General features: G+C 37.4%; 1 protein-coding gene across 1 annotated transcript in view; it reads right to left on the bottom strand.

Moving 5' to 3' along the window:
* ETNK1 (ethanolamine kinase 1) overlaps positions 1 to 18,443 on the bottom strand; it is a 62,963-nt gene that overhangs the window by 27,678 nt on the left and 16,842 nt on the right. The window contains exons 2-3 of the mRNA XM_038577054.1: positions 11,786 to 12,045; positions 20 to 160 (exon numbers count right to left, since the gene is read on the bottom strand). Coding sequence (XP_038432982.1) covers positions 20 to 160; positions 11,786 to 12,045 — 401 coding nt within the window. The remainder of the gene's footprint in view (positions 1 to 19; positions 161 to 11,785; positions 12,046 to 18,443) is intronic.

The following is an 18,443-nucleotide window of genomic DNA, read 5'->3' as shown; positions in this document are numbered from 1 at the left end:
AATGTAAAAGTAAATTTACCTTTTATTAAGGTCTTCATCTGCAAATCCTGTGGGAATGAGAGAGAAATATTTTCCCATCTTTAGCCATAGATTAGATTTGGGAATCCAGCCATTGTGTGCATGGATAGCATGGATTTTAGCAAGCTGACGTGCTATGAGCCTGTTTTAAAACAAAACAGCATAAAAAGAAAACATTAAGCATCATAGGGTTCATGAGTAAACTAAAATAACTTAGTATGCATTTGATAACATGATTTCATTTTTACCTAGTATAAGAGTCAAAGTAATTTGTGTCAAGTCAACGCTCACAAGAACAGGCAAACAAATGTTTCAAAGCATCAGTAGGAAGAAACACCTACAATTAATTCAGTCAACAAATAATTATGTCCAAAAGAGGGTGAGCGTCTGGAAGTAGGTGGTCTATTCTGATTACATAAGCAATGGTTAGGACCAACAGGACAATACATAATTACAAATTATTTCAAGGCCTATATTACACATTAATCAGATACATTTAAATTCCACTGAGTCCTTTGAATTTTGAGCCTTTGTAGTCACTGAGGTTAAAGGACAAAAGAAGACTAAAGTAAAAAGGTCACTGGCAGGTAAATGGGTTTTTTTTTTGTTGTTTTTTTGTTTTTTTTATGATAGTCACACAGAGAGAGAGAGAGAGAGAGAAGAGAGAGAGGCAGAGACACAGGCAGAGGGAGAAGCAGGCTCCATGCCCCGGGAGCCCGACGTGGGATTCGATCCCGGGTCTCCAGGATCACGCCCTGGGCCAAAAGCAGGCGCCAAACCGCTGCGCCACCCAGGGATCCCCCGGTAAATGGGTTTTAGAAGTTATTTTCTACAACTGTGTTAAAGACAAATTGCCTGAACAAACATTAAGATTTCATGATATCAGAATCAATCTCCTGGAACCAAACAACAAAATAATTTGAAACTGTATATACCTGTATCCATGCTATCTTTGTATCCTGTAGAACCCAGAAGAGCACATGCTAATATAAGTATATAAAATAGAAATAAGTTACCAAACAGCCTATATAGACTAGTAGGTAGGAAAATGACTTAAAGTACTACAAATTAAAGAACTTAAAAACTGGCTGGTTTGAAGATGCTCACAATCTAATGTAATGCTCCTCGCAGCATTACATAGTTCTAGGACCAATAACATAGAGCCACCTAGGAGTGTCTGAGGCCCTACTTCAGATCTACTGAATCACAATCTTTGAGAGTGGGCCCCAGTTCACTGCACTTATTTTTTTAAAGATTTTATTTACTTATTTGAGAGAGAAAGTGAGAGCATGAGCAGGGTGGGAGGCTGAAGGAAAGGAACAAGCAGATTCCCCACTGAGTAAGGAGCCAAAGCAAGACTCAATCCCAGGATCCTGGATCAAAGGCTCAACCAACTGAGCCACCCAGGTACCCAGCAGCATTCTGCATTTTAAACAAGATCTCAAAAAACAAACAAACAAAAATAATAAAAAAATAAAAAATAAACAAGATCTCCAGATTACCTTAATCCACTGTAAAGTTTGAGAAACACTGATATAATGAATGGTCAGATTCTGCAGCATGGCTCCATACGGAAAACAAACTTTGGAAACTTAAAAAAACAAACAGAGGCATAGGTACTACCTCTAGAAATTCTGACTTAATTGATCTAGAGTATACAGCCAAGGCATCAAGATATTTAAAAGCTCCCTGGAGTGCCTGGGTAGCTCAGTCAGTTAAGCACCCAACTCTTGATTTCGGCTCAGGTCATGATCTCAGGGTTATAAGATTGAGCCCATGATAGCTCCACACTGGGTATGGAGCCTGCTTAAGATTCTGTCTCCTTCTCCCTCTGCCCCTCCCTCCACCTTCCTCTAAAAAAAAATGTTTAGTTTCTCAAATGATTTAATATGCAAAAGTATTTATTTGACAGCTGTTCGATTAAGACATACAGAGAATCTAGCATTGCAGTATTGTGATTAAATACACGTTTTTATACTACAGTGAATATTATTTACCTAGTTTCTAGTAGCAAAGGAGTTCTGATTATCCTTTGGAGAAACCTTCATCCCCTTCACTTTTAGTTCATGGGTTCATCCAGAACTGACCTCAATCCAAACTATCCCATCTGCAGCACTAATTTTAGGAGTTAAGATAGAACACAGACTTGCCCAGAGCATTCCATCCTTCTGTATTTGTTCCCCAATGATTGGTTCTGAGCATATTACTCAAACTAAGCCAAAAGGTTTGATCTCAGGAACTCTGACTGATGCTATTGATTTGGGCTGAAGCTATTATTAGAAAAAGAATGCAGGGCAGACTGGATGGCTCAGCGGTTTGCCTTCAGCCCAGGGCCTGATCCTAGAGCCCAGGGATTGAGACCCACGTCAGGCTTCCTGCATGGAGCCTGCTTCTCCCTCTGCCACTCTTGCTCTCTCTCTCTCTCTCTCTGCGTTTCTCATGAATAAATAAAATAAAAATCTTAAAAAAAAAGAATGCCCTGTTCCCTACTCTCATCCCATCATGGCTGAACTGATCAGATAAACCTGTAACTGCATAATTATAATTGCCATCCCTTTTTTTTTTTTTTAAATATTAGTGGGAATGTAAAATGGTGCAGTTGATAAAAATAGTATGGTAGTTCCTCAAAAAAAATAAAAATAGAATTACCATATGATCCAACAATTCTACTTCTGGCTATATATCCAAAAAAATGGTGGTTTAGCACCACCTTCAGACCAGAGTCTGATCCTGGAGACCTGGGATCGAGCCATGTTGGGCTCTCTGCATGGAGCCTGCTTCTCCCTTTGCCTGTCTGTCTCTCTCTCTCTCTCATAAATAAAATCTTTAAAATAAATAAATAAATAAAATAAAATCCCATCCTCAATAAAGCAAAACATTTGAAAATTTGAAGGCTTCAGAGAATTTTTTTAAATATCCACTAATACTAATTGCCCCCACTCTTGGAAACTTTTAAAAAGAGCATTATAATAATAACAGGAATTTTTTTAATTGAGAAATAATCCATAATCCTACCACTCCAATAGTTTCATTTTTAACACACTCCCTTGGATTTTCACATAAGCAAATTATTGTGTGACTGTAGCCACAGTTCAGTTATTAAGCTGATTTCTTCCTCTTAGCTTTACATCAGCCATTCTGCATATTTTGGACACTGTTCAAACTTATCATTTTAATAGCATATTTATTTGTGCTGATGTGCCTTGGTTATAACCAAATATAAGAACTGTTATAACATAAACATACTTTCTTTTATAAATTACATATTATATCATATATCGCCCTGACTTCCAAAACTGCCAATATTACTTGTAACTCACGATATACCAGTTCCACTACAATACACGTTCCAGCACTGGAAGTCAGTGATTTCTAGTTATGCTCTTTGATAAGTGTGTAATAATTCATTTTAAACTGCATTTCCTCCCATCATGTCTGTTGTTGGGTAGTTTTTAATTAAACTGCAGGCAGGATTCCTAGTAAAAAGCAACTTTCAGAGAAACATCTGATGAGAAAAATTCCTAAACATCTGTGAATTTTTATTTAAACATCTGTGAATTTTTTAAAATTTTCTGAAGGTCTCTGTAATACTTGATTGCCACAGAAAAGTTCAAATAAAACAAATTATGATAAATTTCTATTAACTGAATTACTAAGTGTTAACCTGGTACAACTCATCTTTATCTATCATACCATTCCCTCACAGTCTCTACCGTGCTCTGCTTCTTCCTTTAAAGTCCAGTTCAGGGACACCTTGGTGGCTCAGTCAGTTAAGTGTATACCTTTGGCTCAGGTCATGATCATAGGGGTCCTGGGATTGAGCCCTGCATCAGGCTCCCTGCTCAGTGGGGAGCCTGCTTCTCCCCCTCCCTCCCCTCGCCCCGCACTTATGCTGTTCTCTTTCTAATAAATAAAATCTTAAAAAAAAAATTTTTAAAGTCCAGTTCAGAAGTGATCTCCCTGAAACACTGCCTGATTTCCCCAGTATACCACAGTAAACTCTATAGATCTTTTCTGAAAATCATTTCTGTTCTTCTGTGTATACTATTTAGCTTACTTTTTTCTTTTTTTAAAAGATTTTATTTATTTACTCATGAAGAGACAGAGAGAGAGAGAGAGAGAGAGAGAGAGAGGGGCAGAGACACAGGCAGAGGGAGAAGCAGGCTCCATGCAGGGAGCCCAATGTGGGACTCGATCCCGGGACTCCAGGATCACGCCCTGAGCCAAAGGCAGATGCTTACCCACTAAGCCACCCAGATGTCCCAGCTTACTTTTTTCTAAGATTATTGTCACACACTACAAATTACTAGGAGAGCATGGACAGTCTGAATTCCTTTTCTTTCTCTAAACATAAATATAAATCAGATTTCTTATATTCCAAGTAGATACTCTTACAATCACAATACAGGCAAGTAGCTAGGTCAGAATGAACCAAAGCAGGAGAGCACTGTAGACCTTGACCTTAGGCTCAATCAACATTTACTAAAGCTATGATTAATCAGTCTGGATTACTGGCTGCAGATCAGCTTACCTAGTAACAATGGCTCAAATGTGACACCTAAGTAATCTGAAATTAGAAATAAGCCTTAATAATTAATAAATCAAAGACCCATTTTTATCATAAATATATGAAATTCATTTTTTAAAGGAGAAAAGCTAAATATAAGTACGTCATCCTAAATTTAGATCCCTAACCTCTTCTGGAGCTCTAGAATTATCATTTATTCAATTGCTTACTTGATATTTTTTTAAAAGTACCTCACTGTACATATTTGAAAATAATAAAACATTCCTTTCTAAAATCATTTACATTTCAACTATTTTATTAATATGCCCTTCCCTCGATTAGCTCTTTCTATACTCTGTTCTCCAGTAATTAACAAAACCTTCTGAACACTTAAATATCCCATGAGAGAATTACAACATAATCTGAAACCAATTTAATTGCAAAATAAGGATAAATAGCCAGTGTAACTACTCATAGTGTTAACTAACCATAATCTATCATCTTGTTTTGCTTCCTTTCTCAACCCCCATTCTATTGTTTTTCAAAATTGTGAGTCAACTCAATATAATTGTGAATCAACTTCATTGTAAGCCAATTGTCATAGAACTTAATTAAAAGTATTGCTTTTTGGTCTCTAACGACATTCTTTTTCAAATGAAATGTGTATATGACTGTATTAATATCATAAATGCGTATTCTAAATAAGTAGATCTAACTGAAAGTATAGGAAACGACTTCTGGTAGACTGTTTTTTAGAGCAGTTTTAGGTTCACAGCAAAAACTGAGAAGGTTCAGAGATTTCCCATACGCCCCCTACCCAAAAGAAGCTCCCCTCCTCCATTATCCACATCCTCCACCATAGCAGTACATTTGTTGCAAAAGAACCCATATTGACACCCAAAGTCCACAGTTTACATTTGGTGGTGTACATTCTATGGGTTTGAACAAATTTGACAAGTATCCATCATTAAAGTATCATACGGGGATCCATCCCTGGGTGGCGCAGCGGTTTGGCGCCTGCCTTTGGCCCAGGGCGCGATCCTGGAGACCCGGGATCGAATCCCACATCGGGCTCCTGGTGCATGGAGCCTGCTTCTCCCTCTGCCTGTGTCTCTGCCTCTCTTTCTCTCTGTGTGACTATCATAAATAAATAAAAATTTAAAAAAAATAAATAAATAAAGTATCATACGGACATTTTCACTCCCCTAAAAATCCTGTTTCATCAATTCATCCCTCCCTCCCCACTAATCCTTAGCAACCATCAATCTTTTTAGTGTCTCCAGTTTGGCTTTTTCAGAATGTCATATAGTTGACTTAATGCAAACATGTTTATGACGTGGTATCAAACACCAAAGCGAGCTTTTGCAAAACTTCAGTATTCTTGATCTGGTGGCTCAGTCAGTAAGCATCCAACTCTTGATTTCAGCTAAGATTATGATCTCAGGATTGTGAGATCAAGCACTGTGTGGGGCTCTGCACTCAGCAGCAAGTCTGCTTGAGATTGTCTCTCCCTCTACCTCTCTCACCACTGTCCTTCTCCATCTCAGGGTCGCTCTCCAAAATAAATAAATCTTTGAGACTCCTGGGTGGTTCAGCAGTTTAGCATCTGCCTTCAGCCCAGGGTGTGATGCTGGAGTCCCAGGAAGGAGTCCCACATAGGGCTCCCTACATGGAGCCTGCTTCTCCCTCTGCCTGTGTCTCTGCCTCTCTCTTTCTGTGTGTCTCTTATGAATAAATAAATAAAATCTTAAAATAAAATAATCTTAAATAAAAAAGAATGTCAATGGGCAGCCCAAGTGGCTCAGCGGTTTAGCGCCTGCCTTTGGCCCAGGGCGTGATCCTGGAGACCCAGGATCAAGTCCCACGTTGGGCTCCCTGCATGGAGCCTGCTTCTCCCTCTGCCTGTGTCTCTGCCTCATTTGTCTCTCTCTGTGTCTCTCAGGAATAAATAAAATCTTAAAAAAAAAAAAAAAAGAATGTCAAAAAAAACTATAATTATTCTTTTTACTTAAGATTACTTAAGACCAATTATGCAAAGCTTTCCTTCTAAAAGAGAAATTCTATAGTAAACTTAATGACAATTATTTAATTATGAAGAATAATCACAAATCAATAAATAGGATAAAGTCTGCATTAATTTTCTTGAGTCTTTTCACTTCAATTCTACAAATTTTCATGTAACTTTCTCTATGTGATGTAACAACGGCCTTACTATTTTCCTTACACTTTATGATCTTTTCTCAGTAAGTAAAAAGATTTACTCATTGTTATTTTGGGGGATATACTTTCACTTAGCCACATGACCTTAGGCAAATTACTTAAAATCTTTACACCTTACTTTTCTCATCTATTAAAGTGAGATCTTAACATTATCTATTCCCTAGAATTATTATGAGTTGAATTTATTAATATACATAAAATATTTTGGGGCACCTGGCTGGCTCGGTCAGTGGAGCATGTAACTCTTGATATCGGGGTCATGAGTTCAAGCCCCATACTGGGCATAATTTACTTAATAAAAAAAAATATTAAAATATACATAGGGATACCTGGGTGGCTCAGCAGTTAAGCAGCTGCCTTTGGCCCAGGGCATGATCCGGGATCAAGTCCCACATTGGGCTCCTTGCAGCCTGCTTCTCCCTCAGCCTGTGTCTCTGCCTCTCTCTCTCTCTCTCATGAATAAATAAATAAAATCTCTTTTAAAAAATAAATAAATAAAATATAGATATAGCGGAGCCTGGGTGGCTCAGTGGTTGAGCTTCTGACTCTTGGTTTTGGCTCAAGCAGGTCATGATCTCAGGGTTGTGAAATGGAACCCTGCTTCAGGTTCAGTACTCAGCAGGGAGTCTGCTTGGGATTCTCTCTCCCTCTGCTCCTCCCCTACCACTCTCTCTCTAAAATAAATCTTTAAAAATACACACACACACAGTGTTCAAAAGTGTCCTGCCCATATTAAGCGCTGTATCAGTATTAGCCACCATTATCAGTTTCACAATTTCTCTAATTAATAAGAACTGTAACATACCCATTACTACCTTTTCCTTTAGGATCAACTAAAAATAAAATCTTGACATTTTAATATAAAATCGTCTCCTTGAGGCAATTAAAAGAAAAACCCCAAAAAGAGGACTACTCATGGGTAGTTAATACATAAAATCACTTAGTTAAGTAAGATTCTGAAATCTCATCTATGTTCAGAACTAAAGAACTCCAAGATTGGTTAGTTTTGTCTGTCACAAACAAGAAGGGGGGTTTAGTGGCAATAGTTACTTGGTATGCTACATCTACATGCTGCTTGCGTACATCTTAAGGAATACTACATATTATAATAAATAGTACACAAAAGTAAAAAATCTGTGAATTTTAAAATTCAGAAAATGTCTCTAAAAGCATAATAAAGCCAACTGATTTATAACGTCCATAATTTGCCTAACTACTTTAATACTTTCTTGTCCAGGTTGTTAGAAGCTCTGCCTAAGTCACATAAAATATGAAAAGTCTTGCAGAAAAAAAAGTAATAATTATAAAAGCTAACATTTACATAGTGTTTAACATATGCCAGGTATTATTCTAAACTTTTTACATATACTAACAACTTTAATCCTTACAACAACCCTAGAAGTAAATACTATTATTTTCATTTTTTAGATAAGAAAATTGAAACACAAAATGTTTTAAGTAATATCCCCAAATTCACATAGTTCGTAAGTCTGAAGCAGTCTGGTTTCACTGTGTATCCTTAGCGGCAGAGATATAATGCCATATATAGAATTTCACATGGCTTTAGATTTTATAACTTTCCACAATCACTATAAGAGAAAAAAACTGCCCTAGACCTCCAATATCAATCAAGAGAAAAATCTCCTGAATGTGAACTTTTTGACCAGCACACAGCACCCACTGACAATAGTTCAAATGCAGTTTAAATTTTGTGTGTTAAAGACAGCATAAGAATGTCAACATCAAATAAATAAAGTATGGGTTTCACAAAGCAATTAAAATGGGTACACCAGGCCAACCCGGGTGGCTAAGCAGTCTAGCACCGCCTTCAGCCCAGGGCCTGATCCTGAAGACAGGGATCGAATCCCACGTCAGGCTCCCTGCATGGAGCCTGCTCCTCCCTCTGCCTGTGTCTCTGTCTCTCTCTCTCTCATTCTGTGTCTCTCATGAATAAATAAAAAATAAAATCTTAAAAAAAAAAAATGGCTACACCAGTAAAAATGGTTACAGACCCTAAGTAATTTTCTTCTTAAATCTTTTGGACACTGACTCTTAAAACTAACATTTTTCGGGATCCCTGGGTGGCACAGCGGTTTGGCGCCTGCCTTTGGCCCAGGGCGCGATCTTGGAGACCCAGGATCGAATCCCACGTCGGGCTCTCAGTGCATGGAGCCTGCTTCTCCCTCTGCCTATGTCTCTGCCTCTCTCTCTCTCTCTCTTTCTATCATAAATAAATAAAAATTAAAAAAAAAAAAAACTAACATTTTTCTCTCTGCTTTGGTTACTAGGAAGCTCATATGGCCCTTCTCTAACAACCTTATGGAATATACTTTTTGTATCTGAATCTAACTCCAGCTTTTCCTTTGACCTAATTTGTGCATCTAATCACTTTTAATCCTGTTATATAGATGTATCTCAAACATTGTGAACAAAACTGAAGATTTATGAGGGAGCCTGGGTGACTCAGCTGACTAAGCCCCATGTCAGGCTCCCTACTCAGCAGAGGAGTCTGCCTCTCCCTCTCCCTCTGCCCATGTTCTCTCTCTCTCACTGACTCACTCTCTCTCATATAAATAAATAAAATCTTTTAAAAAATTGAGGATTTATAAATAAATCTGATACAGACACGCACACAAACCTAAAGACCAAAAAAATGTGACACATAAGAAAAAACATAATATCTATTAATCAGGTCCTTCAATATATTCTAAACAGTACACTCACATAAGGAAAGAGACTATCTGGTTAAAAACTGGGGTTTGAGTAAATAGATTTCTCTGCCAAAATATTTTTAAATACTATTTGAAACCAGTTTAAAATAGGTAAATACTGTTCTACTCCATTTTCACCAGTGTGTTAACGAAGCAACTTTATAATGTGATCCAGGCTCTCCTCTCTCAAATAAATAAAATTTTTTTAAAAAAGAAGAAAGAAAAAAGAAGAGGCGCCTGAGTGGCTCAGTCAGTTAAACAACTGCCTTCAGCTCAGGTCATGATCCAGGGGTCCTGGGATAGAGTCCTGCATCAGGCACCCTGCTGTGAGGAGTCTGCTTCTCCGTCCTCTCCCTTTGCCCTTCCCCCTGCTCATGCTCTCTCTTACTCTCTCTCAAATAAATTAATTAAATTAAAAATATATATATGATCCAGGATCCCTACAGAGTCAAATCTATTCAGATTTATGAAGTTAAAACTACTTTCACAAGATACCATTTACCTTTTAAACTCTAATTCTCTCATGAGTACATGGTGCAGTTTTCAAGAAGTTACATATGTGATAATGTTATCACACTGACAGCTAATAATGTGAGCTTGATATTCTTATATTCAAAAAACGTTTTAATTTTTAATATGGTAAACATTGATAAATAAAACTCACAAAAACTCTAAGCCCTCAATAATCTGGAGTTGTAAAGGGATCTGGAGAACAAAATGAGAACTTCTGGTTGAAACAATGAATGAATTTGCAGTTTTGTGTTTTTTTTTTTTTTGAATTTGCAGTTTTTAAATCAAGCTCATTTACTAGTTTTTTAGAGCAGAAAGAGAAATATAAAAAACAGTAATTAAAAAAACTAATTTTGGAAAAACGAGGTAGCATATGCAACAAATTTTTCTTACAGAAAACATAATACACTGAATTAAAGTTTTACAAGTAACATAATACACTGAATTAAATAAAAAGTTTAAAAAGTAACAGTATTAACAGAATTGAAAGAATCTTAGCAAAAACTCCAAAAAATATGAGCAACTGAATTACAAAAGTTAGTAGTAAGAAATGTGTAATGCTTTAATCCAAGCACTACTTTAAAAAATTAAGGGGACCGGGATCCCTGGGTGGCTCAGCGGTTTAGCGCTTGCCTTCGGCCCAGGGCGTGATCCTGGAGTCCCGGGATCAAGTCCCGGGTCGGGCTCCCTGCATGGAACCTGCCTCTCCCTCTGCCTGTGTCTCTGCCTCTCTCCTCTCTGTCTCTCTCATGAATGAATAAATAAAATCTTTTTTTTAAAAAAAATTTTTTTAAATTAAGAGGACCACTTCACACCAGTCAGAATGGCTAAAATTAACAAGTCAGGAAACAACAAATATTAGCGAGGATGCCAATGTTGGTGAGGATGCAGAGAAAGGGTAACTCTCTTACACTGCTGGTGGGAATGCAAACTGGTACAGCCACCTGGAAAACAGTGGTTCCTCACAAAGTTAAAAATAGAGTCCCCCAGCAATTGCACTAGGTATTTACCCCAAATATTTACAGCAGCAATGTCCACAACAGCCAAACTATGGAAAGAGCCTAGATGTCCATTGACAGATGAATGGATAAAGAAGATGTGGTGTGTGTATATATATATATACACACACACGCACAATGGAGTATTACTCAGCCATCAAAAAATGAAATCTTGCCATTTGCAATGATGTGGATGGAACTAGAGGGTATCATGATAACCAAAATAAGCAGTCAGAGAAAGACAATTATCAGTGGTTTCCCTCATGTGGAATTTAAGAAACAAAACAGAGGAGCACAGGGGAAGGGAGGAAAAATAAAACAAGACGAGATCAGAGAGGGAGACAAACCATAAGAGATTCTTAATCACAGAAAACAAACAGGGTTACTAGAGGAGGGTGGTGGGGAGAGTAATTTGGCGATAGGCATTAAGGAGGTCACGTGATATAATGAGCATCAGGTGTTACAGACAACTGATGAATCACTGAACTCTACTTTGAAACTATGTTAATTCAATCTAAATGTAAAGAAATAAAGTAAAATAAATAAAATAAAAAATTAAGGGGAAGCCTTGACACTGCAGCAGGCTAATCTAAAACCACATCTCACAGTCCTTTCTTTTACAAAGACTCAACGATGAGACAGCAGACAGAAAGGATTTTCTTTCTTCAGGAAAAACAAAACAGAACCCTAACTAAAAAAAGTTTCTAAGTTAACCAAATAGTTGCTCAAAGGAAGAAAAGGCAGTTTTAAAAAATATTTCGTTAGAGCACTTAATACTCTTATTTTTCAAAAAGATAAATTATTTACAAAAAGAAATGTACCTGAATATGGCAGGGTTGCAGACATGCTTTGGATCCAATGCTTCTCCCTGTATAAATTCATAGCACAGTCCATTATTGAAGGTACAGTAGAGTTGTGGTGCACAGCCATGAGCCTGTAACACTCGGAAACTCTTCACTTCCTCATCTCGATCAACCAGTAACTCAGTCTTATTGCCATAAATTCGCACCAGGACTACATCTTCCATTGTATTGCTCACATAACAGCCAATAAGTTTATTTGTGATTCCATCTGTGAAAAGCTGTCAAAAAAAAAAAAAAAGGAAAGATAAAAATGAGGGGAAAAAGCAATTGCATACTTTTAACGAATGAAATAGCAGATAGCTTGAAAATAAATAATTAACATAAAAAACTTTTATTTTTAAAGATTTTGTGTATTCATTCATGAGAGACCGAGAAAGAGAGAGAGGCAGAGACACAAGCAGAGGGAGAAGCAAGCCCATGCAGGGAGCCCGACCTGGGATGCGATCCTGGGTCTCCAGGATCATGCCCTGGGCTGAAGGTGGCACTAAACCGCTGAGCCACGGGCTGCCCTAAAAAACTTTTAAATACAATTTTGCCTAACATGTCTATAATTTTAATTCTAGATTTAAACAAAAAAGAATGCTGTAATTCCTATATAACATTGTCTTTCTTGATCCAAAATGTTAATTATTCAATCTCTGGTACTCCCACACAATGTTTTGATACCTATTGTATCTCAAAGTATGCTTGTACTTCAATCACTGCAGTACACACACACACATACCTCTCTCCTATGTCTAATAAATTGGAAAGTCTCTAAAGACAAGACACTGCCCTCCTCCAGCATGGCATATAGCATATAAAAGGTCTTTACCAACAATCACAAGTATAAATATACAAATATAAATCTACCATAAGTTACACATTATGGTAAATCTCATAGAAAAAATTTAATTTTAAGTGTTAATTTTAAAGGTTACTAACATGCGTTAGAAATTGTTTTAAGGGCAGCCCTGGTGGCTCAGCGGTTTAGCGCCTGCCTTTGGCCCAGGGCGTGATCCTGGAGTCCCGGGATGAAGTCCCACATCGGGCTCCCTGCATGGAGCCTGCTTCTCCCTTTGCCTGTGTCTCTGCCTCTCTCTCTCTCTCTTTGTGTCTCATGAATGAATAAATATTAAAAAAAAAAAAAAAAAAGATTTTCAAGTTTTTTTATATCAACACAAATGGTACATTAAAAAAAAAAAGCAGATGATTAGCAGTCTTAGTTCAAATCTACTCAAAAATTGCAACCTTCATCTTCCTCTGATACTAAAATTAATTTTTCTATTTGCTCAACAATTCAAAGCTCTTGGAGGCTTTCAGGTGGAACAAAGGGATAAGAGGTGAAAGTGTAAGCAAGAGTTAAGCACATTTTTTTTCAAGAAAACTGGCAAAAAACAAAAGGTAAAAAGCCAAAATATAAGTTTTAAATGTACACATATTTACCTGATGCCTGAGAAAGAATATAAATGCTTCTAATTCAATTTTTGTAATGATAAATGACATCTGAAAAAGCTTTACATCTTCAGATGAAAATTTCAAAGTATTTACCAAAGTATTATACAGCTACTAGTTTTTATATAATGCACTTTTTTTAATTATATACAAAACTTATTAACCTTACTCACCTAATGCAGGTAAACTGTATGACCTAATGTAAAGAGATTTATTCCAAATATCTACTTTTTCAGGTATGCAGAGACATACAAGTACTGCTTCCCACCTAGATTTCACAAAGACTTGTATGCAGAATTGACAAGAATAATATGCACTTAAACTAAATGTGAATCATTTTATTAAAAACTATGTTAAAAAGCATGTTGTTTACTACAAAGGCATAGAAATTTACACATGTTATTCTGTAACTTCTTCAGATGTCATGTACAGATAAATATCTCAATTTACTGTAACAAAGACTGAGAAACCAACTCCAAAATTCTCTATGTACAACAGCCACATACTTCCAATGAAATGACAGTCACAATAAATCTTTAGGGTAAAAATTAAATACATGATGGATGGCTCATGAGTGGCTCAGCAGTTGCGCGTCTGCCTTCAGCCCAGGGCGTGATCCTGGAGTCCCAGAATTGAGTCCCACATCGGGCTTCCTGCATGGAGCCTGCTTTTCGCTCTGCCTATCTCTGCCCCTCTCTCTGTGTGTCTCTCATGAATAAATAAAATCTTTTTAAAAAATGCATGAATAATATAACTTCACATCTATAAAATATTATATAAATAAGGATAAAAAAGTCTGCAAAGATATTCGACAAATATTAGGCAGTAAATCTTGGTTTTTGTTTCTTGTTTCTTGAATTTATTTTTTTTTGTTTTGGCTTTAAGTATGTTTTCTCACTTTCTTTTTCCTGCAATGAACCATAGTTTACATATGGAAAATTAAATTACTAAAAGAAAAGAAGCCCAACAGCTAGGAACTGACCTGGCATTCATAGTAAGGCCCTGTGGTTCTGCTGAACATAAACAATTTCACAGAACACCAACATCAGATGAAGCCATTCTGACCACAATGGATCAAGACAGAAATAAAGCCACTCTGCAATCATGTCCGAACATATACAAATTATAAAATTTTTTTCAAACCACAAAAATGACTAAATATCCCCTTATTTGAGCTAATATGAATGACAGCTTTGGCCTTGCTTCGTTCCTTCAGTCCTCTAGGTAAGATTAAGATATCCAGTCATAGACTTGCCCCACTTTCTTCCTGACAGACTTAATCCAGAGGAAAGCCTGCTTCCTTGACACTCTCCCAAATCAGCAAGCCCAAATTCTATAATAAGTTCTTTCTAACACCCACTTACTGAGATCCCTACCATTCTGAGTGATATAAGCTTTCTCTTAAACCCAACGTGTTCAGCTATCAGTGTGTTCCTGATGGTCACTGGAGAACACTGGCTTTAAAGATGGAAAGATAATGGTTTTTGCCCTCCAATGGTTCCCACTCCGCATTTATACCAACAAGAAATTCAATGTGCTGAACAATCTGAAATATACAATAATATATACTAGATACATACTAGATATATATACTGTAGTAGATATATACTAGAAATATCAAATGTTGGGGCACCTGGGTGGTTCAGTCAGTTATGCATCTGCCTTTGGCTCTGGTCATGATCTCAGGGTCCTGGGATACAGCCCCGAGTTTTGTTGGGCTCCCTACTCAGCAGGGCCCCTGCTTCTCCCACTGTCCCTCCCCCCTCCTCATTCTCTCTCTCTCTCTCTCTCTCTCTCTCTCAAATAAATAAATAAGTAAAATCTTTTTTAAAAATGGGGGAAATGTAAAAATTTCATCTCAATAAAGGTGGGACAAAACTAATAGAAATCTCATGGAGGGATCCATGGGTGGCTCAGCGGTTTGGCGCCTGCCTTTGGCCAAGGGCGTGATCCTGGAGACCCAGGATTGAATCCCACATCGGGCTCCCGGTGCATGGAGCCTGCTTCTCCCTCTGCCTGTGTCTCTGCCTGTCTCTCTCTCTCTCTCTCTCTCTCTCTCTCTGTGACTATCATGAATAAATAAAAATTAAAAAAAAAAAAAGAAAGAAATCTCATGGAGCTCCTTTTCTTAATTATCCTGCACTGTTTATCAAGTATTTAGGATAGTACTAACTCAGATGATGAGCTACAAAGCAAGACTTCTTTGAGTCTGAATTCTAGCTGTATTATCTACGGCTGCATAACCTTAGGGAAGTCACTTAATCCCTATGTGCTTCATTCTCCTTATATATAATATTAACAGACTGGAATCTATTTCATAACGTTATGAGGATTAATGACTTAATACACATAAAAGCTTTAAAACAGTGACTGGCATACACTAAGATCTTAACATGCATGTTCTATGCATGTAGAAAACTCCATATTTACATTTTAATAAAAGATGAAGAATTCACAACAGAAGAGTGAGTTAAGACAAAATGTATGTTACAGGGACCCCTGAGTGGCTCAGCAGTTGGGCGTCTGCCTTTGCTTTGGGCATGATCCTGGAGTCCTAGGATCGAGTCCCACATCAGGCTCCCTGCATGGAGCCTGCTTCTCCCTCTGCCTTCTCTCTCTCTCTCTGTCTCTCATGAATAAATACATAAAACCCTTAAAAAAAAAAAAAAAAAAACTATGTTACAGATTTACAGATTAGCCTAGACTCTAAGCTACACTGGTCCCACCTAACAAACCTTAAAGACCCAAAAGACTCAAAGTATTCCCAAATAACTACAAAAACTATTCAGTACTTAACAAGGTAAAAATTCACAATGTCTGACATCCAAGTGAAGATTACTAGGCATGCAAAAAAGCAGAAAAATACACTCATGAAGGGAAGGGGGGGAATCAATTAATCGAAACCATCCAGAACTGACATAAATGTTAGACTCAGCAGACATTAAATCTATGTTCTACAAATATGTTTTGTATTATATAACAAAAAGTTATGCAGAGACATTGCATATAAAAAAAAAGACCCAAATCAAGCAACTCAAGACATCTAAGGAGAGAAATGCACTAGACAGATTTAACAGTAGGTTAGATACTGCCCCCAAAAACGCAAACTTGAAGAAAAAGCAATAAAGGGATGCCTGGGTGGCTCAGCAGTTGAGCGCTGACTACAGCCAAGGGCATGATCTTGGGGTCCCGGGATCAAGTCCTACATTGGGCTCTCTGCATGGAGCCTGCTTCTCTGTTGTCTGCCTTTCTCTCTATGTCTCTCATGAATGAATAAATAAAATCTTAAAAAAAAAAAAAAAAGAGCAATAGAAATTAGAACAGAACACAGAAATAGAAAACAGAACACAAGAGGGGAAAAGAAAAAAAACTAGCTAAACTACAGAGCAAGTGAGCATGAGTGAGTGAGCAGAGTATCCATGAGCAAAGAGAACTTCTGTCCCCCAATGGAGAAAAGAGAAAAAAAATATTTTTAATGGCCAAAATTGATCCAAATTAGATGAAAATCTATACACTGAAATATTCAAGAAGTTCAATAAGCCTGAACCCAAGAAATAAAAAAAAAAAAAAACAATATCAACAAATATAACAAAATTGTTTAGAACCACAGATGAAACATGTAATGGTAATAGTACCCATTCATTTTATTTTCCATGTACTCAAGCAAATTTCTGAGAGTCATCTTTGACCCCTCCCCTCTCCAGCCCCCACACAAAAAGTTCTGTTCCTAGATAATTCTTAAAACTTGTTTCTTGGGGGGAAAAAAAAAAAACTTGTTTCTTGGGCAGCCCAGGTGGCTCAGCGGTTTAGCGCCGCCTCAGGCCCAGGGCCTGATCCTAGAGCCCCAGGATTGAGTGCCATGTCAGGCCCTCTGCCTGGAGCCTGCTTCTCCCTCTGCCCGTGTCTCTGCCCTCCCCCCCCCCCCCCCGTGTCTCTCATGAATAAATAAAATCTTTTAAAAAGAAAAAAAGAAAAAAAAACTTTTTTTGAGAGAGCTTAACTCATTAAGTAGTTAGTTACACTAAATGTGAAAGAACGAAATCCATTTAAAACACTGTGAAAAACATATATTTATATATGCTGCTTTTACAAGAGACATGCAAAAGAAAGCTGACGTAGTTACACCAAATTAAACAAAATAGTCTTAGCAATATGTTCTGGGAAATAAACAGACATTTTATAATAATGAAAAAATGGACCCAGGAAGAAGATGTAACAATTCTAGATGTGTAATGCATCCAATAACACAGCTTCAAAATATATTTAGAAAAAACTGACAAACGGGATCCCTGGGTGGCGCAGCGGTTTGGCGCCTGCCTTTGGCCCAGGGCGCGATCCTGGAGACCCGGGATCGAATCCCACATCGGGCTCCCAGTGCATGGAGCCTGCTTCTCCCTCTGCCTGTGTCTCTCTGCCTCTCTCTCTCTCTGTGACTATCATGAATAAATAAATAAAATCTTTAAAAAAAAAAAAAGAAAAAACTGACAAACTAATTGGATAATTGGTTGAATCTTAAGTACGTTTCTCAAGAGCTGATATTTTTAAAAACAGACAAAAATCATTATGCATACAAGTGATCTAAACAACAGAATCAAAACCCCAACTTCCTTGACATACACAGAACTCTGTATCCAACGATAATACACATGCTTTTAAAGCCTACATGAGGGATCCCTGGGTGGCGCAGCGGTTTGGCACCTGCCTTTGGCCCAGGGCGCAATCCTGGAGACCCGGGATCGAATCCCACGTCGGGCTCCCGGTGCATGGAGCCTGCTTCTCCCTCTGCCTGTGTCTCTGCCTCTCTCTCTCTCTCTCTCTCTCTGTGACTATCATAAATAAATAAAATTTAAAAAATAAAATAAAACAAATTTACTAAAAAATAAAAAAATAAAGCCTACATGAAGTATTAGCAAAACTAACTATAAGCCTGATTATAAACAAGCCTCAATAAACATCAAAAATCAGAATATTTTCTCAAACTACAAGAGAATATGTGCTAGACATCAATAACACAAAGTGCACATTAACTGTTATTTATGTGGGATATGTTATTTATATTGGGATATACATATCCCAAATAAAAATGATTAAAATAGTAAGTTTTATGTTGTTTTTTACCACAGTAAAGAAAAGACTTTAGGGCCCCTGGGTGGCTCAGGTCATGATCCCAGGGTCCTGGGAT

This window comes from Canis lupus, chromosome 27 (assembly GCF_011100685.1).
Source record: "Canis lupus familiaris isolate Mischka breed German Shepherd chromosome 27, alternate assembly UU_Cfam_GSD_1.0, whole genome shotgun sequence".
NCBI lineage: Eukaryota > Metazoa > Chordata > Mammalia > Carnivora > Canidae > Canis > Canis lupus.
Note: the sequence above shows the minus strand (reverse complement) of the source record. Positions and strands in the feature narration are given on the sequence as shown.